At 38.2% G+C, this 17994-nt stretch overlaps 2 protein-coding genes across 2 annotated transcripts in view; both read right to left on the minus strand.

The window, feature by feature from the left end:
- LOC135479157 (tyrosine-protein phosphatase 10D-like) overlaps positions 1-17770 on the minus strand; it is a 77740-nt gene extending 59970 nt beyond the window's left edge. The window contains exons 1-2 of the mRNA XM_064758961.1: positions 17641-17770; positions 17355-17491 (exon numbers count right to left, since the gene is read on the minus strand). Of these exons, the coding sequence (XP_064615031.1) occupies positions 17355-17491; positions 17641-17770 (267 nt within the window). The remainder of the gene's footprint in view (positions 1-17354; positions 17492-17640) is intronic.
- LOC135482246 (tyrosine-protein kinase receptor Tie-1-like) lies at positions 2171-15719 on the minus strand. The gene is made up of 14 exons (XM_064762129.1): positions 15362-15719; positions 14464-14586; positions 14088-14211; positions 13129-13202; positions 8671-8794; positions 8071-8134; positions 7385-7562; positions 6134-6235; positions 5446-5609; positions 4996-5112; positions 4704-4777; positions 3979-4116; positions 3419-3518; positions 2171-2522 (listed from the first exon to the last, which is right to left on the minus strand). Exons 1-14 carry the CDS (start codon positions 15441-15443, stop codon positions 2448-2450), a joined length of 1539 nt encoding a protein of 512 aa, XP_064618199.1. The 5' UTR covers positions 15444-15719; the 3' UTR covers positions 2171-2447.
- Positions 17771-17994: the final 224 nt, after the last annotated feature.

The following is a 17994-nucleotide window of genomic DNA, read 5'->3' on the forward strand; positions in this document are numbered from 1 at the left end:
GGCTGAAGATAAGTTTTCATAAATAATAAACGTATAAATTGTTTGTTTGGTACAGTAGTGAACCATAAGGGGTATACAAGTTTATATGATGCAGAAAAATGCAGTAGTAAAAATTTTTCTCGAATGACATATTTAATAATATGTATAGAACAAAAGCTGTGTTTCGTTTAGGTAAATATATCACAAGCACTACATAACAATACAAATGAAAATTAGTCAGTGATACTGGTGATTTAGTTAGATACATGGATAAACACACAGTCTATGGCACCTGTTACCGAGGCGATAACATACTTGTTAAATCATGCATTCACAAAAAGGACATTTGTTTGACATTTTATCTTATTCCCCAAAATATTTGATAAAGCTTAAATCTATAATACATACTGTATTTTGCAACATAATATACATATATATCTCTCTATATATATATCTGTATATAAACTAGTGCTCAAAAGAAAGTATACACCAAAACAAATACATAAAAATCGCGCAAAGTAAAAAATTGAGAAATTATCCATGATGAGCCCTATTACCCGTGTAAACGCCGATCCATCCAGGGAACAAACTGGCCCAACAAAGCAAGATTTGCCTAAACTTAGCATAAAATCGAAAAATGGCCCTTCCACGTGTAACACGACATGAACGTGCATTTTGGCGGTATAAATGAGTCGACGGGAAACGTTAGGAACACAGTCGTCAGAAAAACACCAGAGGTATGCCACGTTTGAGCCAAGTTGAGCGAGAGAGAGCTGTCAGCATGGCCCAGCAAGGAGCGACCAACGCCGCCATTGCCAGAACCTTTGGTTGCACAAGAGCAACTATCGTCAGACTTATGCATCGACTCCGGCAGACAGGCGTTACATCCGACAGGCCTAGGAGCGGTCGACCACGCGTCACCACCCCCGCTGAAGATCGACACATCCGGACCATTCACCCCCGCAATCGGAAGGTAACAGCAACGTCAACGGCGGCGACGGCACTAGGGCACCCAATTAGTCGACACACAGGCTACCGTCGACTACGTCAACACGGTATTAGGGCACGTGGACCGTATTGTGGAGTTTATCTGACGCCTCAAAATCAACGTCGTCGGCTGATATGGGCCAGGCGCGTTCTACGCTGGCAGAGGCGTGAATGGGCACGGGTAATGTTCTCCGACGAGAGCAGGTTTTGCGCGTACAAAAATGACGGTCGGGCTAGGGTATACAGGCTTGTAGGAGAACGTTTGGTGCCAAATTGCGTTCAGCAAGTTCGAGCGTTTGGAGGTGGTAGTGTGATGGCGTGGGGAGGCATCTGCGGCGATCTGAAGACGAGGCTGGTGGTGATTCATGGGAACCTCAATGCTCGCAGATACACGGATGAAGTTTTACGACCGGTTGTAGTGCCATTCATCCACCAACAGCAAAGAGGAATTTTGTACCAGCATGATAATGCAAGACCTCATACTGCAAGATTGACGAACAACTTTCTACAGAACGCCAACATCGATCTCTTACCATGGCCGGCATGTTCACCCGACCTCAATCCAATTGAGCACTTGTGGGACCACCTGGGCAGACAAGTCAGAAGACTGCCAGTGCCACCTGTGACCGTTCAACAGCTGGAAGAGTGTCTCCAACAAGAATGGCAACGAATCACACCTAACGTCATTCGACGCCTGACGTCATCAATGCGGCGACGTGTTGTGGCCTGCATCAATGCCAATGGAGGCCACACTCGCTACTGAGCATGATTTGAATGACATTTCCAGAGGGAAAAATGCTTCATTTGAATTTTGCAAATGTGTAAATGTTCTGTTGACACCAAATCTCTTTGACTGACCATCAAACCAAACCTTCACCATTTAATGAACTGTATGTATGGACGTATCAGGTGAAATGGAATATTCTTATGGAATTAAAAATAATTTCAAACATATTTCTTTCCGTTTTTATTTGATGTCTGATCAAACATACTTTCTTTTGAGCACTAGTTTATATATCTCTATATCTATATCTCTATACATATATATATATCTCCCTCTCTCTCTCTCTCTCTTTCTCTCTCTCTCTCTCTCTCTCTCTCTCTCTCTCTCTCTCTCTCTCTCTCTCTCTCTATATATATATATATATATATATATATATATATATATATCTTTCTATATATATGTATATATATATATTGTGTATAGTACAGTGACTAAAAATAGTTAAAATTCATTACAAATAGCTCCAAAAATTTCGCAAAACTCAGTATAATTTATATATGTATAAAGTGGTGAATCCATTTTTGAATTAAAACATACCTCTGTAAAGCAACATATCTTTCATCAAGAAAGACACAAATGTATAAAACTTTACAAAATATATTAACACCTGTTGTTTTTCCACTCACATTCTAAATCTATTGCTTTGCCCATAAGGGGTAAACCGAATACCTCAGGACAACATTTTAATATTCATTCCTTAGTAGCTGCTGTCTGCCCACGCTTCTTGAAAGGTGAAGTCAAGACTTTCGTATATTCCAATGTTCATGTATTGCTGAAACGTAAGAACAAGGAAAGAATGGGTGAATGACTTATGTGACTGATATACTTTCAGTCATTTTAGAAAAGTGATATCCACTAAAGGCATGTTGTAAGAGTGAAATAATACTTTTTCAACATATGTTTGATAGCCGCCATTGTGTGGGTGAAAAATTATTCATCATGGCTTTATGCAACAATCAAATAAACAAATAAATATTTTTGATAAATGAAAATATTTGTGGAAACTTAATTCCTAGTCAACAATGATTTAAGAGCCTAATACTAGGGCCAACACCGAAAAAGTTAACCCGTTAACTTTATCAGAAAGTCTGATATCTGAGAGATGCTAGAATGTATTCTGTTGTCACAGCATATTTTTTTGAATATAACACATATTCTAATAATTCAACATAACCATTTTATTAGGCTAACAGGTTATTACGTTAAATATGACACAATACTGTAATAACAGAATACATTCTAGCATCATTCAGACGGCAGACATTCTGTTAAATTTAACAGATGAATTGTTTTGACTTATATGGACTATGAAAGTTCTGTCTCATACTAATTTTGGATAGTGTGTTAAATCATTTGTGTGACATTTCGCACAGGTTATCAGCACAACAGTTACTCCAAGAGAATAAGAGCAGCCCATCTCTAGACAGAAAGTTCCACGAAATAGATTTTTAGTTTCCAAACAGTAACTTCACTCAGTAATTTGGAGCTTTTTGGGACCACACATCAAAGCGCTTGTGACATTCAGTATTCATACTATTGTGCCTTTTCATAATATTTATACGGACAAGACGTCAAGGGGTCAGACCAGGGAAAACATATTGTTCTCTCCTGTACCGGTGTATAAGGGGACTAATGTAAGATTTTCCACTAAAAACTGTAAACGTGTACCTGTACGTGTGCTGTCATATCGGCCAGTCTGCGCGACAAATCCTGAAATGAAGGTCGTTCAGCAGGGTCGTCTTTCCAACACTCTAACATTACATTGTATCTGTGAGGGTGACAGAATGACCATGTTATCAGCAAATCTATAAACTTGAAAGATAACTAAAATATTCATGAACAATGGGTTATGAAAATATAAAGTAAATGAACAAGCACTCTGGAAGTCTATATTGCTTTTAGCATTAGCGGTTTGATCCCTCAGAATAATGGCTATGTTATAGTCTACAACGGAAACGGCCATCATTTTGTTCATATTAGACGGCACTGTCCGAATCTCGAACTTGACCTATAGCTTGTAATGGTAAAGTCGTGCACAAAGTATTGATCCTATGCGACAGACCGTTTTGATAAAATATACCAGCAAATGCTGTGTAGCTTACGGACAGATGGGGTCCCCAATGGACGGGTAGGAGATAAGTACAAAATTAAGTAGGACAATAGGAACAGCCATAAGCACTTATATCAAAATTCAATCACGGCAATATTTAAGCAAGTATAACGCTTACAATGGAATTTGGCAGGATTTAGGGCAGGCCAGACGACAGTTTTGGCTGAGAAGGCGGCGTATCTCCTTGGACTTCATCTTCCCATAAGGTGTCGCTCCGTAGGTCATGATTTCCCACATCAATACACCAAATGACCACCTGTGGAAGACAATAACCTACGCCTTGATATATTCCAGATAGTCGGTCAGTGTAAAAGGTGATACTATGAGATAAAATCTACAAAGGACAGTTTCAGTCTACGTTGTGTATATAGTCTGTACGTTGATTTATATTATCCCATTTCAGAGAGCTGTTTGGAGTTAAACGTGAAAATCCTGAGTGCAGTCCCTTTGTCCCGTCACAGTGCCATTCAGACAAAGTAACTGCTGTTAGGGACTAAAGTTCATTTTCACCAATGTTCAGTAACCTACCTTGCTTGGTACTTTATGGACTAAAACAAAACTTAAATTAAACAACTGATTACACACCTACGGTATAAAGATTTTGTTTAAGCAAAACGCTTAAATGCTTAAGTAAAATAACTTAAGCAGTTTAGCCTGAACTAAGATTAAAACGTGTCCGGCTTAAGTTCTATACTTTTGAACAGCTGGTTCATGACTATCCTATTTGCCCTTTCCATGATGTACAACGTCTACAGTACACAGTTCAAAGGGCAATTTCATGATGGAATGTCACATATTTAAGTCCAACTGCGGTATACGGTAAATTCAATTAAAAGCCCTTACACTTCACTTTGTTGTGTGTAGACCTTCCCCTCCAGAGTCTCAACCGAAGCCCATCTGCACAGCGGAAAGGTGAACTAGAACGAAAAATTATTTTCAGTATGAACTCAAGCATACTGTAAGATAAAATACATGTATTTCTTCGATACAAAAGTTGCTTTACACTTCAACTGACACTTAACATTAATTTTTCAGTAACTAAAAATACAAAACAACTTCGCTCAACTAAGGATATACCTGGATGTAATTATAGGCTTACTCTTTGAATTTACCACAGAATTCCTATCAAGTTTACCTTATCCACGTCTTTTGGCTCGAATCCGACCGGTCTTGCATGCTGGAAGCCGGATATCTTTGCCGTCAGGTCTCCACCAACCAGAACGTTCACAGCTCGTAGGTCTCCATGAAGGGTCTATGGAGGAGATGTAGCAAAGGGAGCTTACTCAGTGCTGACAAAAACCAGGAAACATTTTATCGACACTAATATATATTTTTCGTTATTTTTGCATTTCCGTTTGGTTGAATTATGGCATTAAATACTTAATGTTCTACAAACTGAACTATCTGGACGAAAAATCTAATGAAAAATAAACTAAAAACAACAAATGTTTTGGGCATTATGATTTGCCCTCGCTTACTAATACTTGGATAAACTTGGCAGAAATTAAGTGTCGCACCCACATAAAGTTCATGGTGGTTGCAAATACATAATGGTTTTGGCACTTGACCTGCGTTTCACCTATACCTCTAGCTGTGATAGATGCGCCATACCCTCGGCCACATTTTCAGCAAAGAGCAAGAGATTAGCTTCTGTCAGTTCTGTATTTGATCCACTTCGTCTTTTATCCCTCAGAAAACTCTGTAAATCGCTCCTTTCTTCAAAGCCGTTGATCATGAAAACGGTGTTATCTGCAAATTGGAACACATAGACACCATTAACAGACAAAGTTATCTAAAAAGTTACGGCTGTCTGTTATCACGAAATGAACCTGTATATAAGCCATTCAACACGACTAAACAACTAACTACCTCTGGTCATTTCTTTATCCCTGTTACAATTTGCAGAAGAAATTGCAGCCACGTGTTAAGTTAAATGCTATCGGTCGAGTTTTCGGCAGGATGACACGACCTGATTTAATAATAGGTAGATATATTATAGAGACACTTTTCTTGAGTATGGCGTAAAACGCCAATCAAATAAGTAAGTAAATAATATGGTGCCAGAACACAAGCCCACCCTGTTCAAGCAATGCACGTTTTCATTTGTGCTTGGACGTTAAAGACTTGACAAACAGTGATGTGCTAACGTATGGCAAGACCAGGCTCTCTTCACATTAAATGACAGTAGTGACCGTAGTGTGATTGCTTGGCCATATTCGAACTATGGCGTTACTGATAACACCGGTGAGTGAGTAGATGAGACAAGGACTTACCGTCTTGTATGGAGTAACCCAGGAAGCACACGACGTGTGGATGGGCTCCAATATTCCGCATAATATCTATCTCTGCCTTACATCGCTCAAATGGATTGGCCCCTTTAATGCAAAATATGAACATACTGTAGTCATCAATGCACTACACCTTGACTCTAATTTTATTAATTTTTAGTGTATTGCTCAATTTTTCTGTAGACGAAGCTACTTGATGCGATCCATAAGCATGGTAAGAAAAGAAGAGAGTCAAAAAGAAATAAAGGCAAATTAATTGTAAGCAACTGTTCATCTCTGGTATTACCTCTTTTTGACTATTGCAATGTTGTCTGGACAATTACAAACTTGTTTGCAAGTTTCGCGGAACAAAGTTGCCCGAGTTATTTTAGGTCGCGCTAAACGTTGACATTTATACCGAATGCTCTCTGATCTCGACTGGTTAAATGTAAGAAAGAGACATGACTACAACACGAGTTTAGTAATGTGTGCATGATGCAGTGCCTGTCAACCTTAGTGATCACTTTAAATTGCACTCAAGCGCACGTGGACTAAGACTGAGACACAGCCAAAATATTGTAAGATGTTTAACTGAGAATAAAATAAAATTAGCTGTCGTGGATCAACAGCTTACCAGGTAGGGTGAGGGACTCTCCATCAATAAGTTGTTTTAAACAGAGATTACTAAAATGTCTATGATCTATGTTTTAAATTTCCCATCTACATTTTTATTTGATCTCTATAAATTTTGTATATATCGTGTTTTACAGAAAGTTTTGTGCTTGTTTTTATTGATGTTTTCATTTTCGTGTGTTTTAAGCTGAACTCAAGAATGTGTCACTTGTGCGAGTATTTGTCACATTGAATTAAAAATTGGTATGTGACTTCACCTTGGCAGATTATGTACATCAAGTTTTGCGATCTTTTGTTCTTTTTCAACGAACCTACGACCACTTATGGCTGGTCAGTATTGCGAAATATAACTAGGTACATTGCTTCAAGGAAAGAAGTAATAAGTCATTTACTCTTCGGGGTTTTGGCAAACTTCGTTTATTTTCAAGAAAATTATGTTGACAAGTTTGTTGTGGACTTGAACATAATTGCTATTCTAACGTCTCATTGGGATGGACTGAACCAGCACTTTGTTTAGCATGAGTCACAATAACAACTAAAGTACAGGCTTGTTTTCCTATGTGAACTCTTTTTTCTCGAAACAATTGCATCAGCTAAGATGCTCATAATTACATTTCAATTTACCTGTGATTTTTCTGATGGCGACGCTCCTCTGATGCCCATCAGTCTCCTGAAGTGTTCCTTTTAGCACTTTATGTTTACCTTTGTTCACATTTTCATTAGAAACTCTCAGACGGAATGTTGATATCGCAAGTTGATCAAATCGCATACCCTCGTATTTACTCTCTGCATTGACTGGAGCCTGGAAAGTGATCAAGTGATTAAAAAAGAGATTTCCCGCTTAGAACTGAGCGAATATTTGTAATTTATAAACATATGTTTTCAATACCGATCGGGCCAAAAAACTGTAGCAAAATGTGACTGTGGGAGCACTTCGTGACCATGTTTTTAACATCGCTCATCATTCTTACTACATTATTTCGGTTACTTTTCTGCAGAGATTAAAAGCTGACATTCAGTCAGGAGGCTCTTCATGTGGACACCCCTACCTGTTAGGCATGTGGGATATTTTTTAGTACAGAATGTAACATCAAAGACACATATAAGTCAATAGAAGCAGATACAAATAAGGTATATCACGGATTTCACCTGACTTTTACATTATTAGCCTATACTTTAACCAGTATTTAAATTATCCTTCAAAACGAAAAGAACGGCATCTTAAATACATTACGCAAGACGTAGCCTATGGTTCTAATAACAACATACGATAGGCCATCAAAGTGTTACTATAACTACAACTGTCTTACTGGTTTCATAGTCTCGTAAGGGTCCATATTCAAGTCTTCAGGCCTAGGTCTCTGACGACGACGCCTGAAAACAAATATCAAAGATCACTTCATTCCCTATCAATCCTTCTGCAAAAATTCACTGTAAAAAGTCATCGCTGAAAATACAAATTTCAAATAAAAAATGAGGGTCACCAAATTACTTTTTTCTCAGAGGACAAAATAACTCTAAACATGCAAACATTAAAATGAACCAGGTCAGCTGTTTCCTGATGAACTCAAATGTCAAGTTCCTGTCAGTTAAGGGTCTTGACCAGAACGTTCAGTATGAAAGCGATTTTGAATGTAAACTAAGTATATAACAGAAGTAGACACATACAAGTATATGCAGAATCCTGGTGGTAAAATGCTGATCAATGCTAGCCAGTACACATAATGTACAAGGAGTCCATTACAGGCATTGATGTACATAATCATGTATATATGTATATCTGTTATCTGTAATTCTGTTACTGACAGAATGTTACTACATCATGGAAAAACCCATGTGTATGAACATGCCACAATGTATGCTAATGTCCATAAAAATCATTTTATTAATTTCTGCTGTTGAATACATACGTGTCCTTCTGTTTCTGACGTTTAGATCGCACTGTGATCACAACAATAACGATGAGGAGAATGATTATCGCCAGGCCACATGAGACGCTGACAGCAATGGTTACTGTCTTGTAATCCTTTTCCTCTGCAACATCAGATATAATCAGATCTTGAGCTCTGTGAGGACTCTGCTATGTGTTTAATACACGCATTATTTCACTGTTCAAAACATCACATATTAAGGTCACATTATGACACATGTTGATTAAGGTATTAGACGCTGACATTTTACGGACAAAGGGTGTTCATCAATTTCATTTGATAAATAAAAAAAGGTTTCAAACATGTATACTGGTGCACGCATATCTTAAATTATAGTTGAAAAAATGATACAGTCCTTACCAATGCTCTGATTGAGGAAACACAAAGAACATGAAATGTTTTAAATTCTTTATTAGAATAAGTATTGCAGGACGAATATTGATACAGTATATAGATCGTACATGTAATACATTATTTATTATGCTACTTATTATGCTGTTCATAAGTACATAAAATAAAGCAGTTCATATTCATGAAAGGTATATCGACATAACGCCATCTACAAGTCCCCATTCTACACACTTCAATGCATTGATAAGGTAATGATGATGGACACACGGATGGATGAACTAAGTCACAAATAGAGAGACAAGCAGACAACCTGATCGCTATATCCATCCATAACATATGACGAGATCTTCATATCTTACGCACAAATCAACCTGATTTTCAAGCCTGAACTAAGATTTCACAATGTGACCAGCACCAAATTTATTCTTACCTAGGACTAAATGGAGTGCAGCTTCACTGCAATACCAAGACAGTATCAAAACATAAGTTCATCCCCTCAATGTAACATGTACTAAAATAATATGGAAAATACATGAACGTTTGTTTTCATAGCATACGACTCGAACAAGTTCAACATGCTAAAAAACAAGTTATGATTTTCAAGTCAAATTTTCATCCCATTAATTTAATGGCACTTGTGCATCTACATCTACATACATGTAAATATATCATCGATGCTTTCATTTTTTATCCAACAACTTTTATATCCTTGTTTATGTGGCCTGTCGAAGAAACCAAAATCTCTTCTAGTAAGTTGAATCATGATACGAACACTACTGTTGACAGTTTGATTAAATCATAAAATCATACATCATGTTTCATGATGGTGTATCTTCAACTTCATCATCTTCAACGTCATGTAATTGGCACACAGGACTGTTGGCATCGGCTAAAATGAAAAAAAAAAAACACACCAGCTACATATATGCTTGTATCAGCTTTAATGTTTCATGTGTTACATTGGTATCGTTAGAAAGAGCAGATTTTATAGTATCTGTGTTCTTCAAATTGTTATTTAATATAACACTATTTCACAGAAATTACGGGGCTTTTCGTTATGTTGGCATCGGAAAAGTTACGCTATGTTAGCCATATTAGTTTCGCTGCTCTATGCATGTCAGGCAATCAAAATGTAGGAGTGTTGGTGGTTAGCACAGCCTACTTTGTCTACACGCTATAACAGGGCATCGATCATGGCGTCTGACAGATGGTCCTTGAGGTCTACGACAGTCAAGACAAGGACAAAGCCAAGATCAAGACAAGGCTCAGAGGATTAGCTAGAAGATACCCCGGATGAAAATTTACAGCTACTGAAGTACACAGACAGCTATACAGTCTCAAAACAGTCTCAAATGTATATTCGATCCCGCGGGAGAGTTGCTCGATCTGGCGGGAGAGTTGCTCGATCCCGGGGGGGGGGGGGCAGATTTGGTCGATCCCATGGAAGATTCGCTCGATCTGGCGGGAGATTTGCTCGATCCCGCGGGCGATTTGCTATCTTTAGTATATTACGCAGGGATGATTTAGTGTTATACTGAGCACTGTGACTATGGGAGTTAAAGAGTTACTGTTGCATTAAAATATACTTGAGGATTACGGTTAGGTAGAAATTCCAGCACATATACCTGTCGTAATAGTTTTAAATTGCTGAAGACTGTTCACCGTCTATAGCCGTGTCAACAAGTCGCCCAGAGTTATTCTCCCTGAAACTCTGTCTCGCAAATGGTATTGCAGATTCTGAACAAATATTTGCTGATTTGACTGTATATATGTGAATAAATAGATTTCACTGTTTAGTGTTCGAACTGGAAAAACAAATCTTCGCATCTTCTATTAGGCTGTTCTTGCCTATTCACTGAAATAAGTTGTAAGTCTTGAGTTTTCCTCCAGGAGTTATCCCGGAACAATACAGACTGGGAATGCATTTGGTGTATTAAATAGAATAACGACATTGAATTAATGATTGGAGTATTGAGAGTAAATCCATATTTCTGTATTGGGGTCTCCAAATACTTGAAGTAAATATCAGTCTTATACGTTACAAAAATATGAAATTTTTTTTTACCTCGGAGTTGATAGAGATTAACTGGTGATAAGCAGAGAGCAGAGCAAAGCCTGTATTATTAATCTCTAAAGGTCATAAGACCAGGCTATAAAGAAAAATCCGCTACAGTACTATCCAAAATTAGTAAAATTACTTCTAAAAGAGTCAACTGTTGCCAACAAGTCTCTCATAAAAAACAACAACAACTAAACCAAAACAAAAACTCGCAAATATTTATTATTGCTATAAATTTCTATTTGCTACCCACAGGGAGCATCTCAAAATATCATAGCATAACAGTGGCTTCAGAAACTCAATACTACATGTAAAAGTACTAACCTTGACGAGCTTTCAGTATGATCGCTGCTCTGAAAACACGCGCGTTGAAATGTGACAATCCATGTATTCTACTAGATGTTGACAGTTTATGCGGAGTTTAAATTTTCCACACAAAAAATGTTATTAAAATATGCACATTATGGTTTTACTTTGAAACTTTGAAACTGGCATCACATAAATTTTGAATAATATGTCTAGAGAAAAGATTTTCATAGCAAAAATGATACCGGTTACCAGGTACATGGTATTAATTTGACATATCTCTGATATTCTATATTACATAAAATATATTTCAAAGCTTAAATTTTTTATTCGTTTACTTATTTGTTGGCGTTTTAGACCGTACTCAAGAATATTTCACTTATACGACGGCGACCAGCATTGTGGTGGGAGGAAACAGGGCAAGCCCGGGGGAAATTTCACAGCCATTTCGCAGGTTGTTGGCGGACCTTCCTACTTACGGGTCACTACTTTACGATGCAACGGGTGGATGTACATGTATGTATGTATATCGTGTATGTATGTATGCATGTGTGCGTGTGTGTGGAGGGGGGGGGGGGGGGGGGGGGGGGAGATTCCTTATCGCTGCAGATAGAACGTTTTAAAACGAAAGAAAAACTGTAGAATTTGGTGATCAAACATCAGAAATCTATCCACCACGATTGGAGTTGTCCTTGTGACGTCACGGCAGTACACACCCTGCAGGCAAGTGGGCTTCTCCACGTTCACAACACATACCACAGGAGACAATCGCTATACTTTTACAACTAATTTTCCTTGTCGACGTGTGACTGCAGCAACACAACGCAGGATACTGTTACATACATGGCCTAAAACAGTCACAGATTGAGAAAGTATGGACCAGATATCATGAAAAGCACCTTTCCATTACAGGGGGACTCGGTTGTAGTCATGTGAGACTTACTAACTCAGCTCTGCCTACTGCAGGAGAATGCCGCAGGAATAGGCTTTCATGAGTACTACCATAATTCCGTGGACGCCAGACAGTACCGCGCTTGTATCATCTATGGTGACCAGTATGTTAGCGAAAATCTGTCATGGTATACGGCCCAGTCGCTATGCTGTATACGACTTCAATTCTGTTCTGCAAAATCAATTCTGTTAGCTTTAAAAATATTTGTTGTAAAACTGTTTTACTTACATAATTTCCATGGTGCTAATTAAGAGGTGTACACATAGGGGTAATTACGGATTAAGTCATATCATGGCTTCTGGAAAAGTGGTTAAACCTAATGCAATAATTTTGTCAGTGCATTGTAGAACTTTTCGCTACATAAACAAGTCAGGTTCTCCTGGCATGACGTCACCTAACCAGCGCTTCGCGGCCGACAAGATAGGCAGGCGGTCCAACTTTAATATTTTTGTTTAAAGGGAACTAGTTAACATAATATTTTTTTTCATAAGGCTGCTAAAACAGTCCAACATAGCATAAATATTGTGCCTAGCAAACACTTAGAATGAAAAGTCGTTAGGTATCTCTTTTAAAAAAAGTTCGGTCATATGACGACGAGGAGTCATTAGCACGACGGATTGAACATTAGATTGTAAATCTACTCATACATGAGGCTATGTAACTGCTCTAAGCAGGTAATTATTTAGGTAAACATAGGTAAGACACGCAACCGTTTTACAATGGTAAAACATTATGAAATCGTTACTGATGTGTATTACAAGAATAGTACCTTCAGAAGTTTGATAGCCAGATGTGTACTCCGTTTCGGTGCAGCCGCCATGAGTGCAGGAAAATGCCTTTACACTGTTCATATAAGTAAAACAGCTAATATCAAACTACATGTCCATCAGTTAAAATGAATTTTGTGATGACTGCAATCTACGTAAGAAGAAATTTAGAAATTGCAAAAGCTTCTTCAACAGTCCGTGTATAAGTCTGATTAATAATACATGTTAACCGAAATATAACAAATATCAGCCACATATGGAATCATTTACAACAACGGCTTTAATGCATTCTTCGGGAACGCTCGGAGAAAAAACAATGGAAGCGGAAACACATTTCATCCTGAACGCAGTTACAGACTGCTTTCATTAGACTTTCATACTCTCGGCTAAAACCAATGTGGAACCTGATCAAGGACGAAGAATAAATTTCGAAGAATAAATTTTGAAGAATAAATACGAAGAATATATTCCTTTTACGAGTCAAACCGCTATGTGATACGTTACTTCATTTGATACAGTTAACATTTAATATCAGCAAAAATTCTAATTTGTATAACAGATACTTGTTAAAGTTTCTTGAAGTTTCTTGAAGATAATTTTGTGCAGATGACCTCTAACACTCTAGGATAAAATATGACAAATTTAAACATTCTTCATGTAAATCTTCTTTTCCTTGTGCATAAGTTAAAGCAAAATTCTTGCTTCCATATGAAATGTTCTTTTCCAACTTGTCAATAACATTATGTGGTTTTCTTCTTACGGTTACTATAGTAACCCATAACCAGGGTACTAAGAAAAACGCCTCCCTCTGGAACAGTTCGTTGAAAATATACTATCTTTTAAATACAAAGACAAAACAGTATGCTCTATTATTCAAGCCTTTTTAAAGACAAAAGATAACACAATCTCACCATCTTTCGTCATGATATCACAGCTTTATGATTCATGGAAAATGACATACCTATATTTCGTTGCTGGCTTCAATGGACCATTACAAAACGTGTCAATAGATTCAGTACAATTTCCATCATTTCCAACTGTATACCGGAAAAAACCTGTTTCCCGTTTTGACTTGCTCATTATATCTAAAACAAAAGTCAGCAAGTAGTGATAACAGCGAACGTGTTGGATGCATAAAGATTAAAGTAATGAACATGACTACGAAACAGTGGCTTTGGAATCGTTGTAATGTTTGCATGATACACAATGTCATAAAAATTGACTCAACAATGCTCACAATTGCATAACAACCTCTGAGCTAGGTATTAGAGATGCAGATTTGTTGACTCATTAGCCTAAAACACGTTTAAAAAGGAATGTTCAAAGAGAAAAGTTACCACGTCGAAAATACCAATCAACCGGAGTAGCTCTGTAAGGAATGGTGAAATCTTTGCTATTCGCTTCGTGCCATTTCGCATAGTTCATGTAGAATGTATCCGCCAAGCTCTTGGAGGTAGACTCTGGAAGTAGAGTATATGGAATGAATCGTCCGCCTCTGGCAAGTCACTGGAGAGCTTTTTCCACATATCACACACATTGCTTCACCCCACATCGGGACCAAGTTTCTGAAGCTGTACTATATTAACATAATTTGTTTCGCTATGATAATGAATGAAAACCAAGTTTTGCACTCGCTGTGAGTTTAAGTCCAACTCATGTTGGCTTCCTCTCTGGCCGTAAGTGGGAAGGTCTGTCAGCCTCTGCCCGGTTTCCTCCCACCATAATGCTGGCCGCCGTCGTATAAGTGAAATATTCTTGAGAACGGCGTAAAACACAAATCAAATAAATAAATAAATATGTTTTGCACAGACTGTGTCATAAGGGAAGTGTTTTATGAGCATATCAATTTATATTCAACAACGAGGGGCCTTCGTGGCCGAGGAGGATTTAGCACGCCAGCGCGACGCATTGACCCAGTAGTCTCCCATCAATGCAGTCGCTGTGAGTTCAAGTCCAGCTCTTGCTGGTTTTCTCTCAGGCCGTACGTGGAAAGGTCTACCAGTAACTTGCGGATTGTCGTGGTTATCTCTGGGCTCTGCCTGGTTTCCTCCCATCATAATGCTGGTAAGATAGTAGTGTAATATTTCCAGTAAAGTCAACATCCGCCGTGACCATGTTAAAATATGGATTGTCAGTTTTTAATTATGTATGATGTAGTATCTAGCATAATACTGTTGTATCTATCTTCAAACGCTTTTGTTAATAGTAAACAGTTAATATTTCAGCGTAACTTACCTTCTTCAACAGAACTCGTCTGGATTACGATTAACCCGGAATCGACGATTTTCCCATTGGTGTCATCAGTGAAGAAGTCCATCCTGAGATTCAGCTGAAAGATTTGGACGTATTGGGGGACGGTTTTTTTGGTGGAGACGTCCGGGCAAATAACGCACTCAGTAGGCACAGGAGGCGCTGTGTCAAGGTGAAAACATCGTCGGTTTACTCAATAAAAATATACAAGATTTACAATTAAGGAGTACATCTGCGTGGCTGATTACTGGCTGAATTAACTGAGAAAAATGTATTGATATGTTAACATGATACAAGACTTACATCATCGACAGCAAAATCAGAAGCAGTGAAAACTCTCGTGAATTTTATTCTAACTGTTCGTGTAAATGTTTACAATTATCAGCAAATTACACGCGCACCATGGCTTAAGCAGATAGGTAAACACTGCAAATTATTAGGAACCATTAGCCACTTGGACAAAAAATAACAAGGTTTGATTTTCTCCATTTGTGAAAAATGTCGTGAAGAGCGATATGACAAACTGTACGTATGTACTAACGTCCACGAGGTGCTAAGTACTCGACGTAAAGTATCTCTCCCATAAATCTTTTGCTAACGGCCACCAGCTGTCAGAAAAAAAGAAAAATATATTTCAAATTCAAATGGAACGTTCATATTTATTTGATTTCTGTTTAACGCCATACTCTCCGGCGGTACGTGGGAAGGTCTGACAGCAACCTGCGGATGGTTGTGGGTTTCCCCGGGCTCTGCATGGTTTCCTCCCACAATAATGCTGGCCACTGTCGTATAAGTGAAATATTCTTGAGTACGGTGTAAATAACGCCATACTCAAGAATTAATTCCAGGAATAACAGATGGATTATTTCTATCCGGAACTACTTTATTCAGCATCTACGTGCAAACAACAGTCCTCCCAATGTCTGACCCTACCAATTGTTCAACACAGAATCAGTTTAACTTCACATGAACTTCCGACTCGTTCTGGACTTACCGAAACGTTGTACTCTTCACCTGGTTCAACCTTCACTACTTTAGAATATATTCACTGTCTGACTGTGACCAAGGGATGGTGAATGACGTCACAATATCAGAGACCTTGGAAAGAAGCAAATCTTGTTTTACATAACACCCATCATTATTTTTACTTTATCTAGCCTCATAAAATTATGCAAATAATATCTGAGCAGGACACAAAGGCAGCTTAAAACTTCGTACATTTTTACTTTCTTATTTCACCAGTGCATTTCGGAACGTGCATAGGGCCAACACGTCTCTTTCACAGCTGATGAACTGTGGTTTAAACCGGTCTCTCCGATGTTCAAATGCCTAATCTGACCGTCCTCACATAACTGACAAATTCTGAACAAGGAGTAAAGTTCTTATTAGTCAATCAGTCACCCTCTTCAAAAAAATTAAGTATTGTAAACCAGCAATATTCCTAAATGTCGTACATATGTATGCATTCTTATCTCACATATATAGTCGCCTGTACTACTTGTTAGCTGTATGTAAATGACAACGATGTAATCCACAAATCAGTTTAAAGAATTCTCTGTCAAATGCCTTGTTTCTGTCTTGATTGAATTTAAGGCAATGAAATTCTTTTACTGTTGGACAAGGACCCAAATGTTATATTGTCTTCACAACCCTGATTTACATTCTATTATCTATGTGCTATTTACACCTAAATAATTATAGTGGAAGGAAACCGGCCAAAGTCCGGCCAAAACACATGACCATCCGCAAGTTGCTTGCAGACCTTCCCATATACCTTCGGAGAGGAAGTCAGCATGACAACCTTGTGTACACTGCACTAGTGTCTCCAGTAACAATTATTCCATTCCAGTTGCTCTCCACACGATATTTTTAAAGGTGGAATTCTTCGGCTAAAATTATTTAATAACTCGTCAGATGCGTCAACACATTATAAACAACATTTGTTAAACAGGATTCCATGCGGAACAACATACACTACCTTTGCCCGGTATTTGAGTACAAAACTTGTGATATTGGCATTTCTGTCTCTCAGCTTTGGAGGCTCCCAAGTTACATTCACGCTGGTTAGTAAGCCGTCCAGTACAATGAAATGAAGGTTTGTCACACGGCCCGGGGCTGTTAAACAAGAGATTACATGTTTGATGTAGAAATCTAAATGACAGACATGACAATAGATGATATCCCTTCATGTACCCTGGTGTAGCGTGAGATCTCATACCAGGAAAATACAGTGCAGATATATATGTAGCAGAAACAATACGAACCTGCCTCTGGGGTCCTGAATTCCTCTGAGTCAGAAGAAGGTCCATCTCCAGCCTTTGTTGACGCCCGCACCCTTATTCTGTATGGCCAATATTCCTCAATATCAGTAAATTCACCACAAAGGGGAGCCATGTCTGAAGTGAATACACCGGCGACTACATTATTGAAAATTCCAGATTAAACAATATTTCAAATTTTAAAATCATACATCCTCCAAACTGATTTTAAAATTTACATGGAAAGAGAGAGAGAGAGAGAGAGAAAGAAAAACAAACAAACGAAAAACAAAAACATACAGATTATCAGCACACTGTGCTGAACTGCATCGTCGTATCGCTCGATTTTACGACCTCGCC

The sequence above is a fragment of the Liolophura sinensis genome, chromosome 1, assembly GCF_032854445.1.
Source record: "Liolophura sinensis isolate JHLJ2023 chromosome 1, CUHK_Ljap_v2, whole genome shotgun sequence".
Lineage (NCBI taxonomy): Eukaryota > Metazoa > Mollusca > Polyplacophora > Chitonida > Chitonidae > Liolophura > Liolophura sinensis.